The 20,873-nt window shown below is 41.0% G+C and overlaps 1 protein-coding gene across 2 annotated transcripts in view; it reads left to right on the forward strand.

The window, feature by feature from the left end:
* The window catches only part of ZNF407 (zinc finger protein 407), a 393,000-nt gene that overhangs the window by 252,413 nt on the left and 119,714 nt on the right, over nucleotides 1–20,873 (forward strand). For both annotated transcript variants that reach the window (XM_025273694.2, XM_044934535.1), the window contains exon 8: nucleotides 16,470–16,648. In XM_025273694.2, the coding sequence (XP_025129479.2) occupies nucleotides 16,470–16,648 (179 nt within the window). The remainder of the gene's footprint in view (nucleotides 1–16,469; nucleotides 16,649–20,873) is intronic.

Here is a 20,873-nt window from a genome sequence, read left to right on the forward strand (position 1 = left end):
TGTTCAACAACCTCAGTGGTACAGTAATTTTTTAATAACTGAAATCACATGTATCAAAAGAGAAAAAATTGGAGCTCTTCTGGGATGAACCATGTTCTCCTCTGCTCTCTTGGATGGGAAGTTTCCTGCTCAGGAGTTGGGACCTCTAAACCAGATTCTCCTGATGACACCATGTGGACAGGTGTCAGCTTTCAGCATCAGTTTCCCCTGCTGAATGACTTGATCCCTTTTATTAAAGAAGTTTCCTGAGTGACTATTAACTGCAGAACTTCTCCTGAAAGATCAAGCCCTGAGCCTTTGGAGTGGGATTACTGACTCTAAGACCCTAGATTACCAGAGAACTAACCCTAAGGAGTATCAAATAGTGAGAACTCACATAAAGGAAACCACTTGAATACATGACCTGGCATCACCCAACTACCAGTAGCACCCTGTGCAGGATGCCTCGTCTAAACAACAAACAAAACAAAAATACAAACCCAGTCATCAGCAGATAGGATTACCACCTCACTCAGCCTTGCCCATCAGAGGAAAAATGAGCAAACAAACAAAAAAACTCAGCACAAATCTTACCCTATCCAAAGCTTACACAAACCACTGGAAGGCAGAAATCAAAAGGAAGAAAGAATTCAACCCTGAAGCCTGGGAAAATGAGACCTCAAACACAATAAGTTAAAAAAAAATAATAATAATGAAAAGGCAGAGATACGCTGCACAAATGTAGGAACAAACTAGAAACACAGATGTCCAAATAAATGAAGAGGAAATGGGCAAACTACCTGAAAAAGAATTCAGAATAATGATAGTAAAGATGATCAAAAACCTTGAAAACAAAATGGAGAAAATGCAAGAATCAATTAACAAAGACCTAGAAGAATTAAAGAATAAACATACAAACAGCACAATTACTGAAATTGAAAATACTCTAGAAGGAATCAACAGCAAAATATCCGAAGCAGAAGAATGAATTAGTGAGCTGGAAGATAAAATGGTGGAAATAACTTCTGAAGAACAGAATCAAGTAAAAAGAATGAAAAGAACAGGATATGAGGATAATCTCAGAGACCTCTGGGGCAATATCAATCGCACCAACATTCCAATTATGGGGGTCCCAGAAGAAGAAGAGAAAAAGAAAGGGTATGAGAAAATTTTTGAAGCGACTAGTTGAAAATTTCCCCAATGTGGTAAAGAAAATAGTCAATTAATTCCAAGAGGCACAAAGAGTCCCATACAGGATAAACCCAAGGAAAAACACACCAAGACACATACTAATCAAACTAACAAAGACTAAACACAAAGAAAGAATATTAAAAGAAGTGAGGGAAAAGCAACAAGTAACATGCAAGGGAAACCCCATATATTTAACAGCTGATTTTTCAGCAGAAACTCTGCAGGCCAGAAGGGAATGGCAGGATATATTTAAGTACTGAAAGGGAAAAATCTACAACCAAGATTACTGTACCTGGCAAGGATCTCATTCAAAATTGATGGAGAAATCAAAAGCTTTTCAGACAAGCAAAAGTTAAGAGAATTCAGTACCACCAAACCAGCTTTCCAGCAAATGTTAAAGGGACTTATAGTCAAGAAATACAGGAGAAAAAAAGACCTACAAAATCAACCCCAAACAATTAAAAAAATGGCAATAGGAAGATATATATCAATAATTACTTTAAATGTAAATGGATTAAATGTTCCAATCTAAAGACACAGACTGGCTGAATGGTTACAAAAACAATACCCATATATATGCTGTCTACAAGAAACCCACTTCAGATTTAAACACACATATAGACTGAAAGTGAGAGGATGGCAAAATATATTGCATGCAAATGGAAGCAAAAGAAAGCTGGAGTAGCAATCTTCGTATCAGACAAAATAGACCTTAAAATAAAGAAGATTACAAGAGATAAAGAAGGACACTACATAATGATCAAGGGTTCAATCCAAGAGGAAGACATAACAATTGTGAATATCTGTGCCCCTAACATAGGAGCACCTCAATACATAGAGACATAAAAGGAGAAATTGACAGTAACACAATAATAGTAGGAGACTTTAACACCCCACTCACACCAATGGACAGATCATCAAAACAGAAAATTAATAAGGAAACACAAGTCTTAAATGATACATTAGATGAGATGGATCTCATTGTTATCTTCAGGACATTGCTTCCAAATGCAGAAGAATACACCTTCTTCTCAAGTGCACATGGAACATTCTCCAGGATAGACACATCTTGGGTCACAAATCAAAACTCAGTAAATTAAAAAAAAATTGAAATTGTATCAAGCATCTTCTCTGACCACAACGCTATGAGAGTAGATATCAATTACAAGAAAAAAAACTCTAAGAAACACAAACACATGGAGATCAAACAATACGTTTCTAAATAACCAGCAGGTTACTGAAGAAATCAAAAGGGAAATCAAAAAATTTCTAAAAACAAATGACAATGAAGACACGACAACTCAATACCTCTGGGATGCAGCTAAAGCAGTTCTAAGAGGGAAGTTTATAGCAATACAATCCTACCTCAAGAAACAAGAGAAACATCAAATAGACAACCTAACTTTACACTAAAACAACTGGAAAAAGAAGAACAAAAAGCCCCCAAAATTAGTAGAAGGAAAGAAATCATAAAGATCTGAGCAGAAATAAATGAAAAAGAAACAATAGTAAAGATTAATAAAACTAAAAACTGGTTCTTAAAGATAAACAAAATTGACAAACCTTTAGCCAGACCCATCAGGAAAAAGAGAGAGAAGAATCAAATCAACAAAATTAGAAATGAAAAAGGAGAGGTTACAACAGACAATGTAGAAATACAAAGGATTATAAGCGGCTATTATGAACAATTATATGGCAATAAAATGGATAACCTGGAAGAAATGGACAGATTCTTAAGAACTTCCAAGACTGAACCAGGAAGAAATAGAAATTATGAACAACCCAATTACAAGCACTGAAATTGAAGCTGTGATCTAAATTCTCCCAAACAGCAAAAGCCCAGGACCAGATGACTTCACAGGAGAATTCTGTCAAACATTTAGAGAAGAGCTAAATCCTTTTCTACAACTCTTTCAAAAAATTTCAGAGGAACACTTCTGAACTCATTCTACAAGGCCACTGTCACCCTGATACCAAACCAGACAAAGACAACACAGAAAAAAGAAAACTACAGGCCGATATCACTGATGGATGTAGATGGAAAAATCCTCAACAGAATTTTAGCAAACAGAATTCAGCAACACAGCAAAAAGCCCATACACCATGATCAAGTTGGGTGTATTTCAGGGATGCAAGGATTCTTCAATATACACAAATCAATCAATGTGGCACACCATTTTAGTAAATTGAAAGGTAAAAACCATATGATAATCTCAATAGATGCAGAAAAAGCCTTTGACAAAATTCAGCACCCATTTATGATTAAAAATCTTGAAAACATGAGCATAGAACAAACCTACCTCAACATAGTAAAGGCCATATGTAATAAGAAGCCTACAGCAAACATTATTCTCAATGGTGAAAAACTGAAAGTGTTCCCCCTAAGATCAGGAACAAAACAAGGGTGTCCACTTTCACCACTGTTATTCAACATAGTTCTGGAAGTCCTAGCTACAGCAGTCAGAGAAGAAGAAGAAATAAAAGGAATCCAGATTGCAAAAGAAGAAGTAAAGCTTTCACTATTTGCAGATGACATGATACTGTACATAGAAAATCTTAAAGATAGTATCAGAAACAAAAGAGAAAAAATATTTAGTAGAATTTTTTTCTAAGCTTCCTTCTCATTAAGTTAAATAACATAAACTTAACTTATTATTTTGTATTAATAAGCAGCAAGTGTGTAGCAGTGACATAATTTTGTGGTATTCTGGAAGACTTTGTCATTTGTTATTTTATTAATTTATTTTAAAATGCAGTGCCTCTGAACTGAATAAGATATTTCCCTTATCACATATTTTAAGAAGCCCCCAAAATCAATCAGCTCCCATCTCTGGTCCTTTTACTAGTTGCCCAGCCAAGGCCATACTTACATATAGAGAGAGCAGGCTGCCTCGAGACTTTCAACATATTGTATTTCAAAATTCATTTGAAATGTCCTCAGACTTTACACTGTCTTCCTCATAAACTCAGTGCTTGCACTCGTGGGCCCAGTGAGTCCGGCCTGAACACCTGTTCCCCATGAGGAACCTACAGCATGGCACTGAGGCATCTCACCTCCCATGGAACCATGCCCCCCCCCCCCACCTCCCGCTGAGCACTGCTCCATCTGTTCTTTCTCTTGCACCTCACTGTTCTGATTACTACTGCTTCATAGAAAGTTTTGTAATCAGAAAGCATGAGTCCTCCAACATAGTTCTTTGTGAAATTGTATTGAGTCTTTTAGGTTCTGTGCATTTCCATATGAACTTGAGGATCAGTATTTCAACTTTAGTAAGAAATCCAGCTGAGATTTTGATAGGATTATACTGAATCTATACATCAATTTGAGGAGTATTGCCATCTTAATAATATTAAATCTTGCAGTCTAGGAACATGGGGCAAAAATATACTCTTTACCTTAAGAATCAGTGTCAAACTAAAGATACATTCAGTCGCTGATTCCTAATAATCGAATGCCCTCTTCATGTCACTGCTATTATTTCCTGGCAAACCAAGGTTGGACCTTGTTTGAAATAATGTTTCAGACCATCCTTACTTCTCCTGCCTACCTGTTCTTCATTAGTCCCTCTTCAATTTACCATTCTTATTACTAGTTGGAAGTTCTCTTAGTATTTGGGGAAAAAAACCTCATTTGGGGGGCTGAGTATCATTCAGAACTGCTTGGCTGACATTATCTAGCCTACTTATTGTCAACTGAACGTCGCACCATTGCAACACAGGCAGCTGTCTGTCTCAGGGTGGCCTCCAGTGTGGGGACTGCAGTCTGCCGGACTCTGTGGCTGCTTTAAATGATGTTAATACAATATGTTAGAGCTTCTACTGTTTAGGCTTGGACTTGCAGTAGTTTGATTTCAGAGTTGTTCCTTTTTATCTCAATATTTTGAAAAAAAATTGTGTTGTATGACATCAGAACAGATGATAGCACACAAATATGCCATTATCCATGAAATATACCTTTTTCAATTGCAGATAGACATTGACTGTATTTTCTTCTCATTTGCATATATCTTATGTTTCTTAGATATGTGTATAATATAGATTATATATACACATTTATTATTTACATAAAATCAAGTATACAAATAGTATGTATATCACAAATAAAAGTAAATAGGTATAAAATATATGTATAAAATGATCCTTAACCTAAAACACCAAGTCCCACACCACATCTCCTTTGTTTTATTCTATATTTTTAGATGAAAGAAGCTTCTCTCCTTTTTAACCCTCCCTCTCCACTTTTACTTGCTTCATTAATAGTCCCCTGATTGCTAGATTCCACATGCGGTTGATGTTCTAAGAGATACTGGTTATTTTTATCCAAGATACACATGTCTCAAAAACAAAATACTCTCCTTTCAAAGTCATCTCTTCCTTCCTTGGTCAAAGATTAAGTGTCATTGCTTATACTGTCTCCCATTTAAGTGGGCACTGTACCCTGAAATGTGTGTATTTTGGTAATTTTCCTTCCCTGGCCAGCGATTGTCCTTGATGGCTCTTAATGCCTTGCTCTCTCCATAAAGGGAGAATGTAGGTGGCACCAGAGAATCAGCAGTCCTAATTAAGTACAGTAGCAGACTTGTGCTCACTCCCCAATGTCAGCAAACATTGTGAATTTAGGACTGTCTGTGCTGCCATGGAAAACACATGGGAGGTGATCTGCAGACTCAGGCAGTGACTCGGCACGGTTCACCCCCCCAGCTGGGGAATCCACAGCTGGCCCTCTTCCTTTCCTGTTGGGGGCCGGCATGAGGCACTCCGCCCATGGCAAAGGTCATGAGGAAGGAGGCTCGGCATACGCAAAGGCGGGATCGAGCCTCAGGAGTCCCCCTGGAAATCCTCGAGCATCTACCCCCATAACCAGAGCCTGCCTACTTTACTACTTTGTGCTCTCACCTACACCTCTGACTTTACGGGGGGCTGTCCCCCACCACCTCTTTCGGAGAAGGAGTTAACTTAAAGCTCCAGTTGATAAAAACCCCTGGGCGTGACAAGAGTGTTTTAACCTACAAACTCCTCTGAAGGTTCTCTAGCCTGCCTGACAGGCTTGTCCGGCCACATGTGATTGCTCACAGCCTCCCAACCATGAGAGGCATGAGATGCTTTAAACCTTCTAAAAACAGGTTCCTTAGAAAAGTTAGAAAATTATTAGTATAAGTATAATGGGCTGATTAGAAATCGTATTGGTGAAGGGTTTTTCATTTGTTGAGCCAATGTTTACTGCTAAGTCTCCACATCCCCTGCCCTTATACACATTAATGAATATATAGAAGACATAAGTATTAACCTTTGATATTAATCACGTTAGACCTTAGGCTAAGTAAATTCTTTCCTTAACTAAAACCCACTACACCCTCACCCTATAGGAATGTAACTTTATTTGGGTGGCGTCTGTTTTAAGAATAATCACCCCTGGAGAAATAAGTGTCCTGGTTGACTGACCGCTGTCACAAGGAGAGGGTCGTAAATTGTCAGCAGGCCCCCTGGCCAGAAGATGATGTAACACCCCTAAGACCTCTGTATACATTTGTATGAAGCACCTGACTTTGATAAAAGTCAGGACTGCTGACCCCGCGTGACTTTTGCATAACACCTCAGTGTATAAAAGTAGACCATGGAAAATAAAGAATTGGGATCAGTTTCTCGAAATACTGGTCTCCCCATGTCTCTCTCTCTCTCACTCTGGTTGAGTCTCCATCTGGAGCGCGGAACCCACCATGCTTACTAATTATGCCTGGGCTTCTAAGATCCGACCGGGGAGGCCTCAGTGTCTCCTCTCCTTCGGGAGAACGGAAGGACGCCTGCGGCCTACGTAAGTGGTGCAAGCTTCTTGTCTTGAAGTTTTATTGGTCCCCCGCGTAAACCAAGCTACTCAGCCTCTTTTCTCCACTGAATTTTCCTACTGAGCTATCCTTATTTCAGCCGCTTTTCTCCACTGAATTTCCTCACTGAGCTATCCTTATTCTATTACTCTTTGTATCCTTAATTAAAGTGTAATTAAGCAGTTGTTCCCCGACCCTCGCCTAGCCGTCTCTCCTTCGAATACCCTGGATCAGCTGGGGCTGGACCCCGGCAGGTGGCGCCCGAGACAGGATATTCCAAGGTAAGCTCCCTGCAATTAGGGTCATCAGCTCTATTGCTCCCCCGTTCTCGGAACAACTGGGTCATCAGCCCTCTTGTTCCCCCACGGAGCAGTTTGGGTCATCAGCTCTACTGCTTCTCCCTCGGAACAGTTTTGGGCCATCAGCCCGCTGTTCCCCCCCCGGGACAATCTGGGTCATCAGCCCAATTGTTCTTCCAGTTCGGGACGGCTAGGACCCCACTCAAGGGTGCCGCGGACCCCCCTGTAGGATAGACAGGGCGAGAGGAGTGGGAAGTGTTGAAAGTGTTGAAGAGTTAGAGAGAAAAAACGGTTTCTAAAAAGGCTGACAAGAAAGGCCTGATCTTTTGATAGCTAAAAGCAAAATCTATTATACTTAATTTTCTGACATGGGTAACACTGAAACTAAGAATGGCAACTCTTTATACAAGTAATCTTGAAACTTAAAGAGGGTACTGTTAATTTAGATACTTGGGTGAAGGTAAAAAACCAACTAAAAACTTATCCTATAAATATGATTAAAAATGTTCTGAACCCTCGTCATGAGGCTGTGGGATAACCTATGGGAGAGGCTATAGCGGTGGATGGTAGTGGGTCTCCACCTTCTGCGCAGATCATATTTTCTGCCATTGATGAGGAAAAGGAGGGAGACTGTGCTCTACCTCCCGAGGAGTGAGAGGGCTTACAGGACGCTGCGGCCGGGCGCCCTGGCGAGCCCCCTCTCCCTCTACACAAACCTTTAAAAATTTATCCAACAATTTATGATTTAAGGCGACTACTCCACCTCCGCTTGCACCTCCCAGGGCCTAAGAATTCCCCCGTTTACATCCAAAGCCTCCCAGAGCATTGCCTAAGGTTGAAAAAGATTAAAAGTTTTCTTTTAAACAAAGTAGCTTTTAAAGAATACACAATATACAGAGCCTGCTCCTTGCAAAAAACCCCCTCAGGGGGGCCTCACCCAAGCAAAAAAAAAAAAAAAAAAAAAAAGAGAGAAAAAGAAAAAAGTGAAAAAGAAAAAAGGAAAGAAAATAGAAAAAGATCTAAAGATTAAAAAAAAAAAAAAAAAGAACTAAAGAGTGAAAAGGAGAGAGGAACGGAGAAAGAAGGAATCAGGGAACGCAGCAAGATAGAAAAAGGAATGAGAAAAAAAAAAAAAGGAAGTTAGAAAAAGAGATACAGAGAGAAAGAGAGGGGGAGAGAGAAAGAAAGTAAAAAGGACGAAGGGAGAATGAAAGAGGGAAACAGGAAGGAAATGATAGAAAGTAAAAGAGAAAAAAAAAAAGGAGAAAGGAAAGAAGATAGAGTGAGGGAAAGAAAACTTGAGAAAGATTTAGAGAAGAAGGAAAAAAAAAAATCAGCAGAGGAGAGAGGAGAGGACTTACAGGACACTGTGGCCAGACGCCCTGGCGAGCTACCTCCCCCTCTGCGCAAACCTTTACAAAAACTTATCCACCACTTTCTGATTTGGGGCGATAGCCGCCGCCTCCGTTTGCGCCTTCCAGGGCCCAAAAGTTCCCCACTTTGCCCCCAAAGCCTCTCAAAGTGTTGCCTAAGCCTGAAAAAGATAAAAAGTTTTTTAAACAGTGGAGCTTTTAAAACAGACTGCATGCACAATATGCAAAGGTGCTCCTTGGAGAAAACCCCCTCAGGGCGGTCTCACCCAGGCTAAGAGAAAAGCAGAAAGGTAAGGGGATTTAGCAACAATATTAACCCTTGACAAGCCGGTTACTCCAATTCCAATGGGAGTGGCCGGCCCCCTACCTGAGGGCATTGTAGGACTTGTGCTAGGGCGTAGCTCGCTTTCTGGAAAAAAAAAAAAAAAGAGAGAAAAGAAAAATTTCGGTGGTGCATGGTGTAGTAGATTCTGATTATATTGAGAAATTAAAATTTTGACCTCACCGCCTACTAAAACTGTGCAAATTAATAAAGGTCAAAGAGTAACACAGCTTTTGCTTTTACCTTAGTATCAGACAGGAAAAAACTTGACTTCTCAGGCTAGGAGCCACAGAGTATTTGGATTTAGTGATCTAGCTTTTTGGGTGCAGGAAATTACAGCTCCAAGGCCTTTAAAAGATCTTTTAATTCAAGAAAATAAAATGTCAGGGCTATTAGACACAAGAACAGACATCTCTTAACATTGCTGGAAAAAACTGGCCCAGTTCCTGGCCCACGCATACTACTGAAAATGAGTTGGTGGGATTAGAGAAAGTGGTATGCAGGGTGGGAATGCTGTAGAAAAAAAGGTGAGGGAGAGTTTAAAACCTTGAGGAGTAGTGAGTTCCCCATTGCTGGAAGTATTCAAGCAAAGATTAGATGGTTGCTTGTCATCTAAAAAGCTATAGACCAGATTTAGGTTACAAAATGATAACTGGAAAAGCTTATAAAGATGTTGTACAACACCTCTTTACTTGCTTCTCATATTTAAGTCTGCCAAAAGTTTTAAAAACTGCCCCTTTGAAGCGGAGAGATTGTTTACTAACTTTAAATGATTTCCAAAAATTATTAGGAGACATTAATTGGATACGCCCACATTTAAAACTGACTACTGCAGATTTAAAGCCTTTGTTTGATTACTTAAAAAGCGATCCTAATTCCAGTTCTAAGAAAAAGTTGACTAACGAGACAGAGACAGCTCTTGTTAAAGTAGATGAGACTTTAAATGATCAGTTAATTAGGATTAATAATACCAAAAGATGAGATTAAATTATTCTTGCCACAAAACATACACCTACAGGGTGCTTGTGACAAAAAGGCCCGTTGGTTCCATCTATCAGTGACCCCAAGAAAAATAGTTTTATCTTATCCCAGCTTGGTTGCACAATTAAGTATAAAAGGAGGAAAAAAGAAGTATGGAACTTTTTAGAAAAGAAGTAGCAAATATAGTAATTCCATTCAATAAGGATCAACTGCAAGTCTTTTACAAGATAGTGATCATTGGCAAGTTGCCCTGATAGATTTCAGGGATCAAATTTTGTTTCATTTGCCCTCAAGCCCCCATAGTAGTTAAAAGTTCAAAGATGTTAGATTGGCAGTTTGAGGATACCTGTGGAACTTTCCAACCCTATGTAGTTCCTACGCTCCCCTTTACCCTATGGGGGAGGGACGTGCTGTCTCAAATAGGAGATACTCAGAGAAGGGTTTTCTCAATTTCTTAGTTATCAACAGGCGGTACAATTAACAATACTATATATATTATTATTATAAATACATAATATAAATATATTTGCCTAATTGCAGTTTGCCTAATTAGATATGGGTATACATAATTCTATTTATAGATCTATACTTAACTAATTTGTATATAAATTAAAATGTATACTATATATGCATATTATATACATACTGTATAATTAAATGTATATTGCAGTAATATAATGTGTGTGTGGCTGATATTAATTGGTATGGATTGATGCTGTGATGATATATGTTCTATATACTGTATAATTATATCATATATGTGTGACATATATTATTGCAGTACATTGGTTTGTGTTGGTTGGTATTAGCTGTGTACGTATTGTATTGCTTTAATATATATTAATTAATAATTATAAAGATTAATTCAAGTATATTGATTTATATATATTAGATGTCAATAAGTTTATACTTGTTGCCATATATAAATACATATATAAATACATTTTGCATTTAGGCATATTTATATACCAAAATGAGATAAGGAGTTTATACATTTATTATTTAAATTTATACAGAGACCTAAACTAAACATTAGACCTAAATTAACATATCCCTAAATTTATGTTGTTAAAATGTAAATTTTAAAAAATTTAAAAAATTAAATTGACAACTGCTTGACAATTCTTTTACCATAAAACCCCCATAGGTGTAATTGAGGTAGCCAGACAAAAAATTGGTTTTATGGCAAAACGGCTTCCTAGAGTGGGTCCATCTTCCCGCTCAAACTAAAAAAGTAGTGGCTTCTTATCCAGGATTGATAGCTACTTTGATATTAAAAGAAAAAAGCGGAACATTAAATTATTTGGTAAAGAGACATCAGAAATTGTAATTCCATATAATAAGAAACAACTTGATGCTCTTCTAATGTTTGAAAATTGGCAGATTGCTATAGGGAACTATTTTGGTCAAATTTTTGCATCATTTACCTTCACATGTTTTGTTGAATTTTATATCCAGACATCCAGTTATTTTTCCTGTCAGATGTAAACAATCTCCTATTCCAAATGCCCAGATAGTTTTTACTGATGGGTCAGCAAATGGTAAAGCCTCCATAGTCACTAAAAATCACCAAAAGGTTTTAGAAACATGGGAAACTTCAGGTCAAAGAGCTGAAATAACAGCAGTCATAGAGGCTTTTGCTATGTTTGCAGATGAGGAATTTAATCTTTACTCTGATTCTCAGTATATTGTCAGGTTGTTTCCACATATTGAAACAGCGGTTTTGCCTGAAAATAAAACTACCATATTTCATTTGTTAAGTAATTTACAGCAACAAATTTAGAAAAGAAAGAAAATATTTTTTATTGGACACATTCGGGCTCATTCCGGATTGCCCGGCCCTTTAAATGCCTTTAATGATTTGGCTGACTTGTTAACCAGAAATACAGTGGCTACGGCGATTGAGGAAGCCAGAGCCTCCCACTTACTTCATCATCAAAATGCTACTGCTTTAAGATATCAATTCCAAATTCCCAGAGAAACTGCTAGGGAGATTGTGCGCTCTTGCTTACACTGCCCCACTGTTTATAATAGTCTACCTATGGGAGTTAATCCTCGCGGTCTCAAACCTAACGTACTCTGGCAAATGGATGTTAACTCATGTCTCTTCATTTGGAAAACTGTCTTTTGTTAATGTAACTGTAGATACCTTTTCTCATGTTATTATTGCAACTGCTCGTACAGGGGAAGTAGTTAAAGATGTGATACAACATCTCTTTACTTGTTTTTCATATTTGGGCCTGCCAAAAGCTCTGAAAACTGACAACGCTCCTGCTTACACTTCTAAGTCTTTTCAGGAATTTTGTATAAAGTTTCAAATTAAACATAATACTGTCATCCCTTATAATCCCCAGGGACAGGCCATTGTTGAAAGAGCGCATCAAACATTAAAAATCCAAATTCAAAAACTAAAAGAAGGGGAGTTTAAGTATAGCTCTCCCCATCAAATCTCCCCATCAAACATGCTCTTTTCGTAATAAATATTCTAAATACTGATCTGGCTGGAACTACTGCAATGCTTCGTCATTAGTGCCTAGAGCAATTAAATGCAAAACCATTAGTCAAATGGAAGGACCTCCTCTCAGGACAATGGAAGGGTCCTGACCCATTATTAACTAGCGGTCGAGGATGTGCTTGTATTTTTCCACAGGACGCAGATTCACCAATTTGGGTTCCAGACAGGCCAGGTTCGTGGCCGCATTCGCTCGCCCCGCCCACCAGGCAGCTCTCGCCTCCGCGCTTCCAGCCTCGCCCTGCACTCTCCTCGCTGCACCCCACGACCTAGAGCAAAGAAGTTTGTGCAGCAAGTGAGGGCCAGAGAGGAGAGCGCACCCGCAAAGTGCCATCCAGACCAGCGTGGCACCCGCCAGCAGGGGAGACAAGATAAACATCGAGATCCCGGCGAGACTGACAGGGCTGCTGCAGCGTGAACTCCAACCAAAAAATAATTCTACTTATTCTGTTTTAGCTTGTCTACCCTTGCCTTATGTTTTCCTTTTTACTAATGACTTCAACAAACTTAATGTATTCATGAATTATTCAGGTGGACCTAACGTGGTAACTTGTGAACAATGTATGCTTTCATCTTGTTTAAACCCTCAATGTAATGTTTGCTCCTTTGTGGTGTTACAATGCCCATCCTATCTTATGGTGCCTATATAATAGCTATGGTCTTGCCGTGTTACAGCAACTACAGGATTTAATGCGATCGCGACGGTTTGTGGGCCTACTTATTTTAGGAATATCAGCTTTAATAGCAGCAATTAGTTCTGTTACTGCGGCAGCAATATCATTGACTCAACAAGTGCATACTGCCCAATATGTTGATACTATGTCTAAAAATGTCTCTTTAACTCTAGCAACTCAGGAAGCTATAGATAGGAAATTAGAGATGAGAGTAGACGCCTTAGAAGAAGCAATTATGCATATTGGGACTGAGTTACAGGCTTTAAAGGTGAAGATGGCTTTGACATGCCACACTGATTACAGGTGGATATGCGTGACATCTTTGAAGGTAAACGAGACAGATTATGAATGGGAAAAGATTAAAAATCATATCTCAGGTGTTTGGAATAGTTCTGATATTGGCCTGGACTTAGGGAAACTTCATAATCAAATACAGACCTTGGAACACTCTCGACTGGATTTTACCACCGCTGGAGCAGCTAATGACTTTTTTCACACCTTCTCTAACTTAATTTCTGGAAAAAACATTCTGTCTAATCTTCTCATAATCATTCTTCCTTGTATTGTCAGGATTCTTCGGCAGAACATTCAGAAGCTCGCGACTGAGCTGCATCTGGCTGTTTTAAGAAATAAAAAAGGGGGAGATGTTGGGGGCCGGCATGAGGCACTCCGCCCATGGCAAAGGTCATGAGGAAGGAGGCTCGGCATACGCAAAGGCGGGATCGAGCCTCAGGAGTCCCCCTGGAAATCCTCGAGCATCTACCCCCATAACCAGAGCCTGCCTACTTTACTACTTTGTGCTCTCACCTACACCTCTGACTTTACGGGGGGCTGTCCCCCACCACCTCTTTCGGAGAAGGAGTTAACTTAAAGCTCCAGTTGATAAAAACCCCTGGGCGTGACAAGAGTGTTTTAACCTACAAACTCCTCTGAAGGTTCTCTAGCCTGCCTGACAGGCTTGTCCGGCCACATGTGATTGCTCACAGCCTCCCAACCATGAGAGGCATGAGATGCTTTAAACCTTCTAAAAACAGGTTCCTTAGAAAAGTTAGAAAATTATTAGTATAAGTATAATGGGCTGATTAGAAATCGTATTGGTGAAGGGTTTTTCATTTGTTGAGCCAATGTTTACTGCTAAGTCTCCACATCCCCTGCCCTTATACACATTAATGAATATATAGAAGACATAAGTATTAACCTTTGATATTAATCACGTTAGACCTTAGGCTAAGTAAATTCTTTCCTTAACTAAAACCCACTACACCCTCACCCTATAGGAATGTAACTTTATTTGGGTGGCGTCTGTTTTAAGAATAATCACCCCTGGAGAAATAAGTGTCCTGGTTGACTGACCGCTGTCACAAGGAGAGGGTCGTAAATTGTCAGCAGGCCCCCTGGCCAGAAGATGATGTAACACCCCTAAGACCTCTGTATACATTTGTATGAAGCACCTGACTTTGATAAAAGTCAGGACTGCTGACCCCGCGTGACTTTTGCATAACACCTCAGTGTATAAAAGTAGACCATGGAAAATAAAGAATTGGGATCAGTTTCTCGAAATACTGGTCTCCCCATGTCTCTCTCTCTCTCACTCTGGTTGAGTCTCCATCTGGAGCGCGGAACCCACCATGCTTACTAATTATGCCTGGGCTTCTAAGATCCGACCGGGGAGGCCTCAGTGTCTCCTCTCCTTCGGGAGAACGGAAGGACGCCTGCGGCCTACGTAAGTGGTGCAAGCTTCTTGTCTTGAAGTTTTATTGGTCCCCCGCGTAAACCAAGCTACTCAGCCTCTTTTCTCCACTGAATTTTCCTACTGAGCTATCCTTATTTCAGCCGCTTTTCTCCACTGAATTTCCTCACTGAGCTATCCTTATTCTATTACTCTTTGTATCCTTAATTAAAGTGTAATTAAGCAGTTGTTCCCCGACCCTCGCCTAGCCGTCTCTCCTTCGAATACCCTGGATCAGCTGGGGCTGGACCCCGGCACTTTCCATCATCACAGGGTGAGCGTTTCTTTCACCTGCCTTCAGATGGCCTTCTGTGTTACCATCTTGGTGCAGAGCTCCTATAAAGTTGGGGATGGTAACCACATATGCATTCTTCCCCAGCTCCCCCAGGTGCGTTCCCAGGTGCAGTTACGTGTTACACACACGCATGATTCCATTTAGTAGTGCGGGGCCGTGCGAGCCACAGACGGCCTCCGTGTGCAGCCTTCCGTCATCTGAATCTGTGTGTTGTAAGATGTGGTTGCTAACTCCCTACAGTGTCCTAAGTTTATTTTCTTCAAATCAGCCTACAGGATTTTGTCCTTCAGCAGTACTGGCAGGAAAGACTGATAAACGCAGTGCTTTCTTTGGAATTTCATTTCGCTCTGTCGGAAAGCTGAAGCCATCACACACACACACCTGCTTGAATCTGTGTCAGGCACACACACACACCTGCTTGAATCTTTGTCGGGCACGCACACACACACACACACACACACACACACACCTGCTTGAATCTGTGTCGGGCACTTTCTGGTGATGTTCTAACAACAACAGAGACAGAGGGGAGGCAGCGGTGTGTGTGGATGGGTCTGGGCTCAGTTGCTGACCTGTGCTGGGAGGGACAGGAGCAGACGGAACAAACACTCTGCCTCAGCAGCCGCCGCCTGTACCAGAGGTTCTGGTCATCTCAGGCCTGGCACTTCTGCATCCGCAGGAAAGCAATGGGAGAGGAGCCCACTGTCAAGGACAATTTCGTGTAAAGGACTCAGGTCCTCCACTCTTTATTCAGCCCATCCCTCTTGGAAACCTGCACCCGTGCAGAAACCTGAATGGCACTTAGCACGTTCCCCAGATGTGAGGTGAGGGGCTGCTTGCAGCTACGTTTCTGTCTTCAGATGGTTTGAGAGCTTGACTTAGGAGCTGCTCTCGTGACAGAACTAGAAACCAAGGCGCCTTTGTTTCCTTGGTGCTCCAGTTCAGCGGGAGTGGCAGGCCTTCCCTTTGCACGGCTCCTCATGGTGAAAGGTGTGTTCTTGGGATTAAGGAAACTCCTTCACTGCCCTCAAGTGGTACCTGAATAATTTGTATTAAAATCATAGAACTTGGGGCTTTGTGTTTCCGATTCTGCATAGAAATGAATCGCTCAGATAAAAGAGCAGCCTGGAGATTAGCACCCAGGAGACGAGTGTTCCTGCCTCCTGGATTAGCCACTTAGCACAGTACCTGACACTCCCGAGGCCTGTGTGAGGGTCGCTGACATCTTGGTTTGTGGTCCGATGTTAGTGGTGTGACCTTACTTCCACTTACTCTGCTTTCTTACTTCATAGGTCAAACTGTGCTGAAAACATCCGCAAACACATCCTCCACACGGGCAAACACGAAGGCGTCAAGATGTACAACTGCCCCAAGTGTGACTATGGCACCAATGTCCCCGTGGAGTTCCGGAACCACCTGAAAGAACAGCATCCGGACATCGAGAACCCGGACCTGGCCTACCTGCACGCAGGTAGGAAACGGAAGCTGCTGTGTGAAACACTTCGCTCGTCGCAGTGGCTGTCAGGCTGTTTGTGCATTAGCAGTTATCTAAACATGGCAGCATGTGTGACAGTATCCGCTTCAAGACTGATAAAAAAGTACACTTGCTCTTGTCCCCTTGACTGTGAAAGCAGGTCTTTTCCATTCTATTCCATCAGGAGCAAATATGGTGAAATAATCTCCCCATAGTTGTTAAGAGCAAATATTCCAAACGCAGTTGGACTGTTGTGGGTGTTGGAGCTTCATATTTTCCCTAATGATAAGGTTTTTAACATTTTCAACAAATGTTTGTGATTTGAATTGTTATGCCCAGTTCCTTGCCCCATGGCTTTCCAGTAAGTACTGGAAGGGGAAGCGTGTGAGTGAGGAAAACAGGAGAACCCGGAAGGGGCAACAGGGCGCCCTGCATCCCAGGCATCAGCAAGGACTGTTGCACAGGGTGTGGGCAGCGGTGGTGGCAGAGGCTGCTGAGATCGCCCCTGCCTCATTGGAGTGGCCATCAGGTGCTGCGGGAGGAACAGCAACACAGCCCCAATGCAGGTTAGGCACAGGCATGCCTGCAGCCCAGCCTGGCATTCAGAGAACCAGAGGGCCTGGGTGTGAGTTCTGTGTGGGCAGCCAGGGGACGGGTGGCGAGGGTGGGGCCTGTTAAGGACGCATCCCCTACAGGACGTCTAGAGGAAGTTCCTAACCAGAGCCCAGACAGGACTGGATTTAAATAATGCGCGGTGATCAGGGGATGTTTCCGGCAGGTACTTTGGAGCTGTTGGAGCTGTACTTAAACTCTCCTCCCCTTCCTGGCTGGGTGGGTTGCAGGCAGGCTTACCGCATCACTGCAGGCTTATTTCTTGGACGTAAATCGACGTGGTGGTATCTGTGTAAAGGGCCATTGTGAGAATTTAAAAAGATAATTGGCTATGAAGCTCTTAGCAGGCACAGTGCAAAGGATTGTGGGTGCTGCTGCTGCTGCTGGCCCTGCGACACTAGTGCCTGAAAGCCGTGGGAGTCCCGCCGAGGGAGCGCTGCCCCTGCACAGCGTGTCAGCGCGTGTGCTCACAGAACGTCTGCGTGAAGGGGAGCGAGCTCCATGGGGTAGAACAACAGTCCCGATACGTTTGACATTGCATATAACGTTGTTACTTGTTTTCCGCTGATATGTTCTTTCAGATTTCTCTATGCTCGTATGATCGACTCTTTTAAGTCACAGTGAAGTGTCCTATTTAGTCATCTCTGCTGTACCCAGGTCTGTGTTTGAAAAAGAAAAACGGGGTCAATACTCTTTTCCTTTTGGTGAGGCTGTTACTGAAAAGCTTTTGAACTAGACAGATTACCAGTTTTAGTTCACAAAAACAGATAAAGTCAAATTGAAATATCTTCTGGCCATCAGTACCTGTGGGTTCTTTACTGTTACGGATGCATGACAGTGCAGATGTCAGAAAACGCTGCCTGAGAGCTGGGGCTTGGAGAAAGGGCCAGGTGACGCCATCCGCATTGATGGTGGGTTGTCAGCACTGGAGCCTTTTCAAGGTGCTTTCCAGTGCCTGCTTCTCGAGGTGCAGTATTGATGTATTCTGTCTCTTTCTTCCATTGCACCAATTAGGCATTGAAACTAGGTCATTTTCCTAAAATAAGGTATCTCTAACTTGTTAGATGAAGTAAACAGCAGACAAAGGGGGAGGAAGCTAATTGCAAACCAAAGAAACACACTGCTTTTGCTTATGCCATTGCTGCCCTAGTCATGCAGTATTCCTTTTGAGATATCATTTGTATAAAAATTTACTTAGAAAAATTATTCTAGTTGGTTTGTTTATGTGTGTATGCTCTTGTGCATAGAATCCTAGTTTTCTGTTTGTGTTTCTGTGTCTCTGTTAGAACCTTTCTCTCCATAATTAATAATAATGTTCCTCAGTATTTTTACAAATGAATTCCTTGGGTTGTTTATTCCACCCTGTGCAGGGCAGTATCCCTCTTCAGGAATATATTTGCTTTGATAAACTTAGCTCAGTTCAGAGAAAACTTTTAAAGGGCAGAGTTTTTAGACTGACTTGTTAACCTTGTAGTTCTAAGTCATCTGTAAGCCCTTCCTGAGTATGTGGGAGGCGCCTTCCTCCATGTGAAGGGGAGATAACTGAAGCAGCTGGGGCTCCTCTCCTCCCAGGCTGTCTGGTGAAGGATTAGGCAGCACTTGGGGTAAGTCTATGATGGATGGTTCCCGGGAAGGTCCAGAGGTGGCCTGGACTCCTCAGAGTGGTTTATGGCCCTGACCTGATGGCGACTGGCAGCTGCCTTCTCTGCTGTCAGGACTACTGATCTGTTGAGAATTCTGTGATCCAAAGTTCAGTGACGCATATGAAGCAGTTCTTTTCAACCACTCAAAACAAGTAAACAAATGCACTTGCGATCTGACTTGGCTCTCCCATGTGGCTCAAACATCTCGTGGCCCCGTGAGAAGGAAAACATTAAACACTGGCAACAGAAAATATTGTATATAATGTCATTGGGGTATTTTAAATTTTTGTTGAGATGCTATTTGGAAGCGTGTATGTTAAATGAGCTCTTTAGGTTTTGGTTGGTTGGTTGTTTGTTTTTAACAAACAGTTCTGTAGAGAGTGTTTCCTGCAGCTGTGCGTCCGCCGGCGGGGCCTCCAGGGCGGCGTCCAGCTGCCTTGTAGTGTCCCGTGTGTCTGTGCGCGTGGCCCTCAGGGCAGGATAGGTTGAGCTTCAGCCCTCATTCCCCTGTTGAATGACTTGGGAAGCCCTGTTTTAACTGTATGGGTCTCAGTCTGTGAACTGGGGATGGCAATGCCTACAGCACATTCTTGTAAGGTCTAACAGAGGTGGCGCAGTGTGTAACCTGTTGCACGTGATAATGTTTGGCATCCATGTTTGCCCGGCTTTCTTCTTCTCTGTTTGCTTCTGTTGATGATTCATTGTCTTTTTCTCAATTTTTGGGGGGAATTAGGAGAATGATTTTGATATAATTTACCATTTCATACTCCCAAGAACTAAAGGCTGTATGTGAGCTTTAATTTCAGCTATAGCTTTTTTGAATAACAAGATACAAGTGGCTATTTATTTTTTGAATAAAAGTGGATTGTTTAGAAATCCAAGGCATTTAGGGATCTTCTAATTATCTTTTTGTTAACTATTGAAATAGTAATATAAATTGATTTCTAGCTTATATCTGCTGTGCTCACAGCACAGAGTCTGAATTATTTTAATCCTTTGAAATTTGTTTATACTTTCTTTATGCCTAGAATTTGGTAGGTTTTGGTAAATGTTTGAGATACTAGGAAGTTTTGTGTTGTTCGGTGCTGTATTCTGTTTCTTGTATATCACTTACCTCATTTGTTAACTGTATTGCTCAGGTTGTCTCTTTCTTACTGATTTTTTCAATGCTAACTCAATCAGCTGTGTTAAGAGAGGTAAAAGCTGCCCACCATGATTGTGGGGTGTCTGTTTTTCTGTTAATTTTGATTTTACATACTTTAAAGATAAATCACTGGGCATTTGGAACTTTAAGTTTGTTTTCTACACATCTGTGATAAAGAAAAAATCCCACCTGTGATAAAGAAAAAATACATAGTTCTCTATCACTGTTGTCACTATGAATGTTCCTTTTTATCTGTAGTAACACTTCTTGCCATCATTCTGTATTTCATATTAACTATACCAGCTTCCTTATAAACAGCATATAGCTGCATTTTGTTTCTGCTGTCACAACTTTAATCTTTAACTTGAAATATTCTTTTACTTTATTATTTATACTTAATATATTTATCAATATACTCATCATAGTCAAAACCCCAAACTACTGAAACATCCACCAAGTAGAGTGTAGAAAGGTTTGCGAGTTTACCCGATGGAATACTTTACAGCAATGAGAATGATTGAATTACATTCACAGCATGAATAAATCTCAGAGTCGTATCTTTGGATGAAGTTAGCCAAACAAAAAGGAGCATATTCTGTATGATTTCATTTTTCATTAAATATTAAAACAACAAAGAGTATTCTGTGGTGTTAGAAACCAGAGTCTGTTTTCCTTGGGACGAGAAGCAGTGGTGTGGTTCTGTTTCTTATTTCTAACATTGGGATGAGGTTGTGTTCAGTTGGAGAAAGTTCTTCAAGCTCTTCTGTGAGTTGTGTACTCTTTAAAAAACAGGATTCCCTTAACCCTCAATTTGTAAGGAGGT

Source organism: Bubalus bubalis, chromosome 22 (assembly GCF_019923935.1).
Source record: "Bubalus bubalis isolate 160015118507 breed Murrah chromosome 22, NDDB_SH_1, whole genome shotgun sequence".
NCBI classification, from domain to species: Eukaryota; Metazoa; Chordata; class Mammalia; order Artiodactyla; family Bovidae; genus Bubalus; species Bubalus bubalis.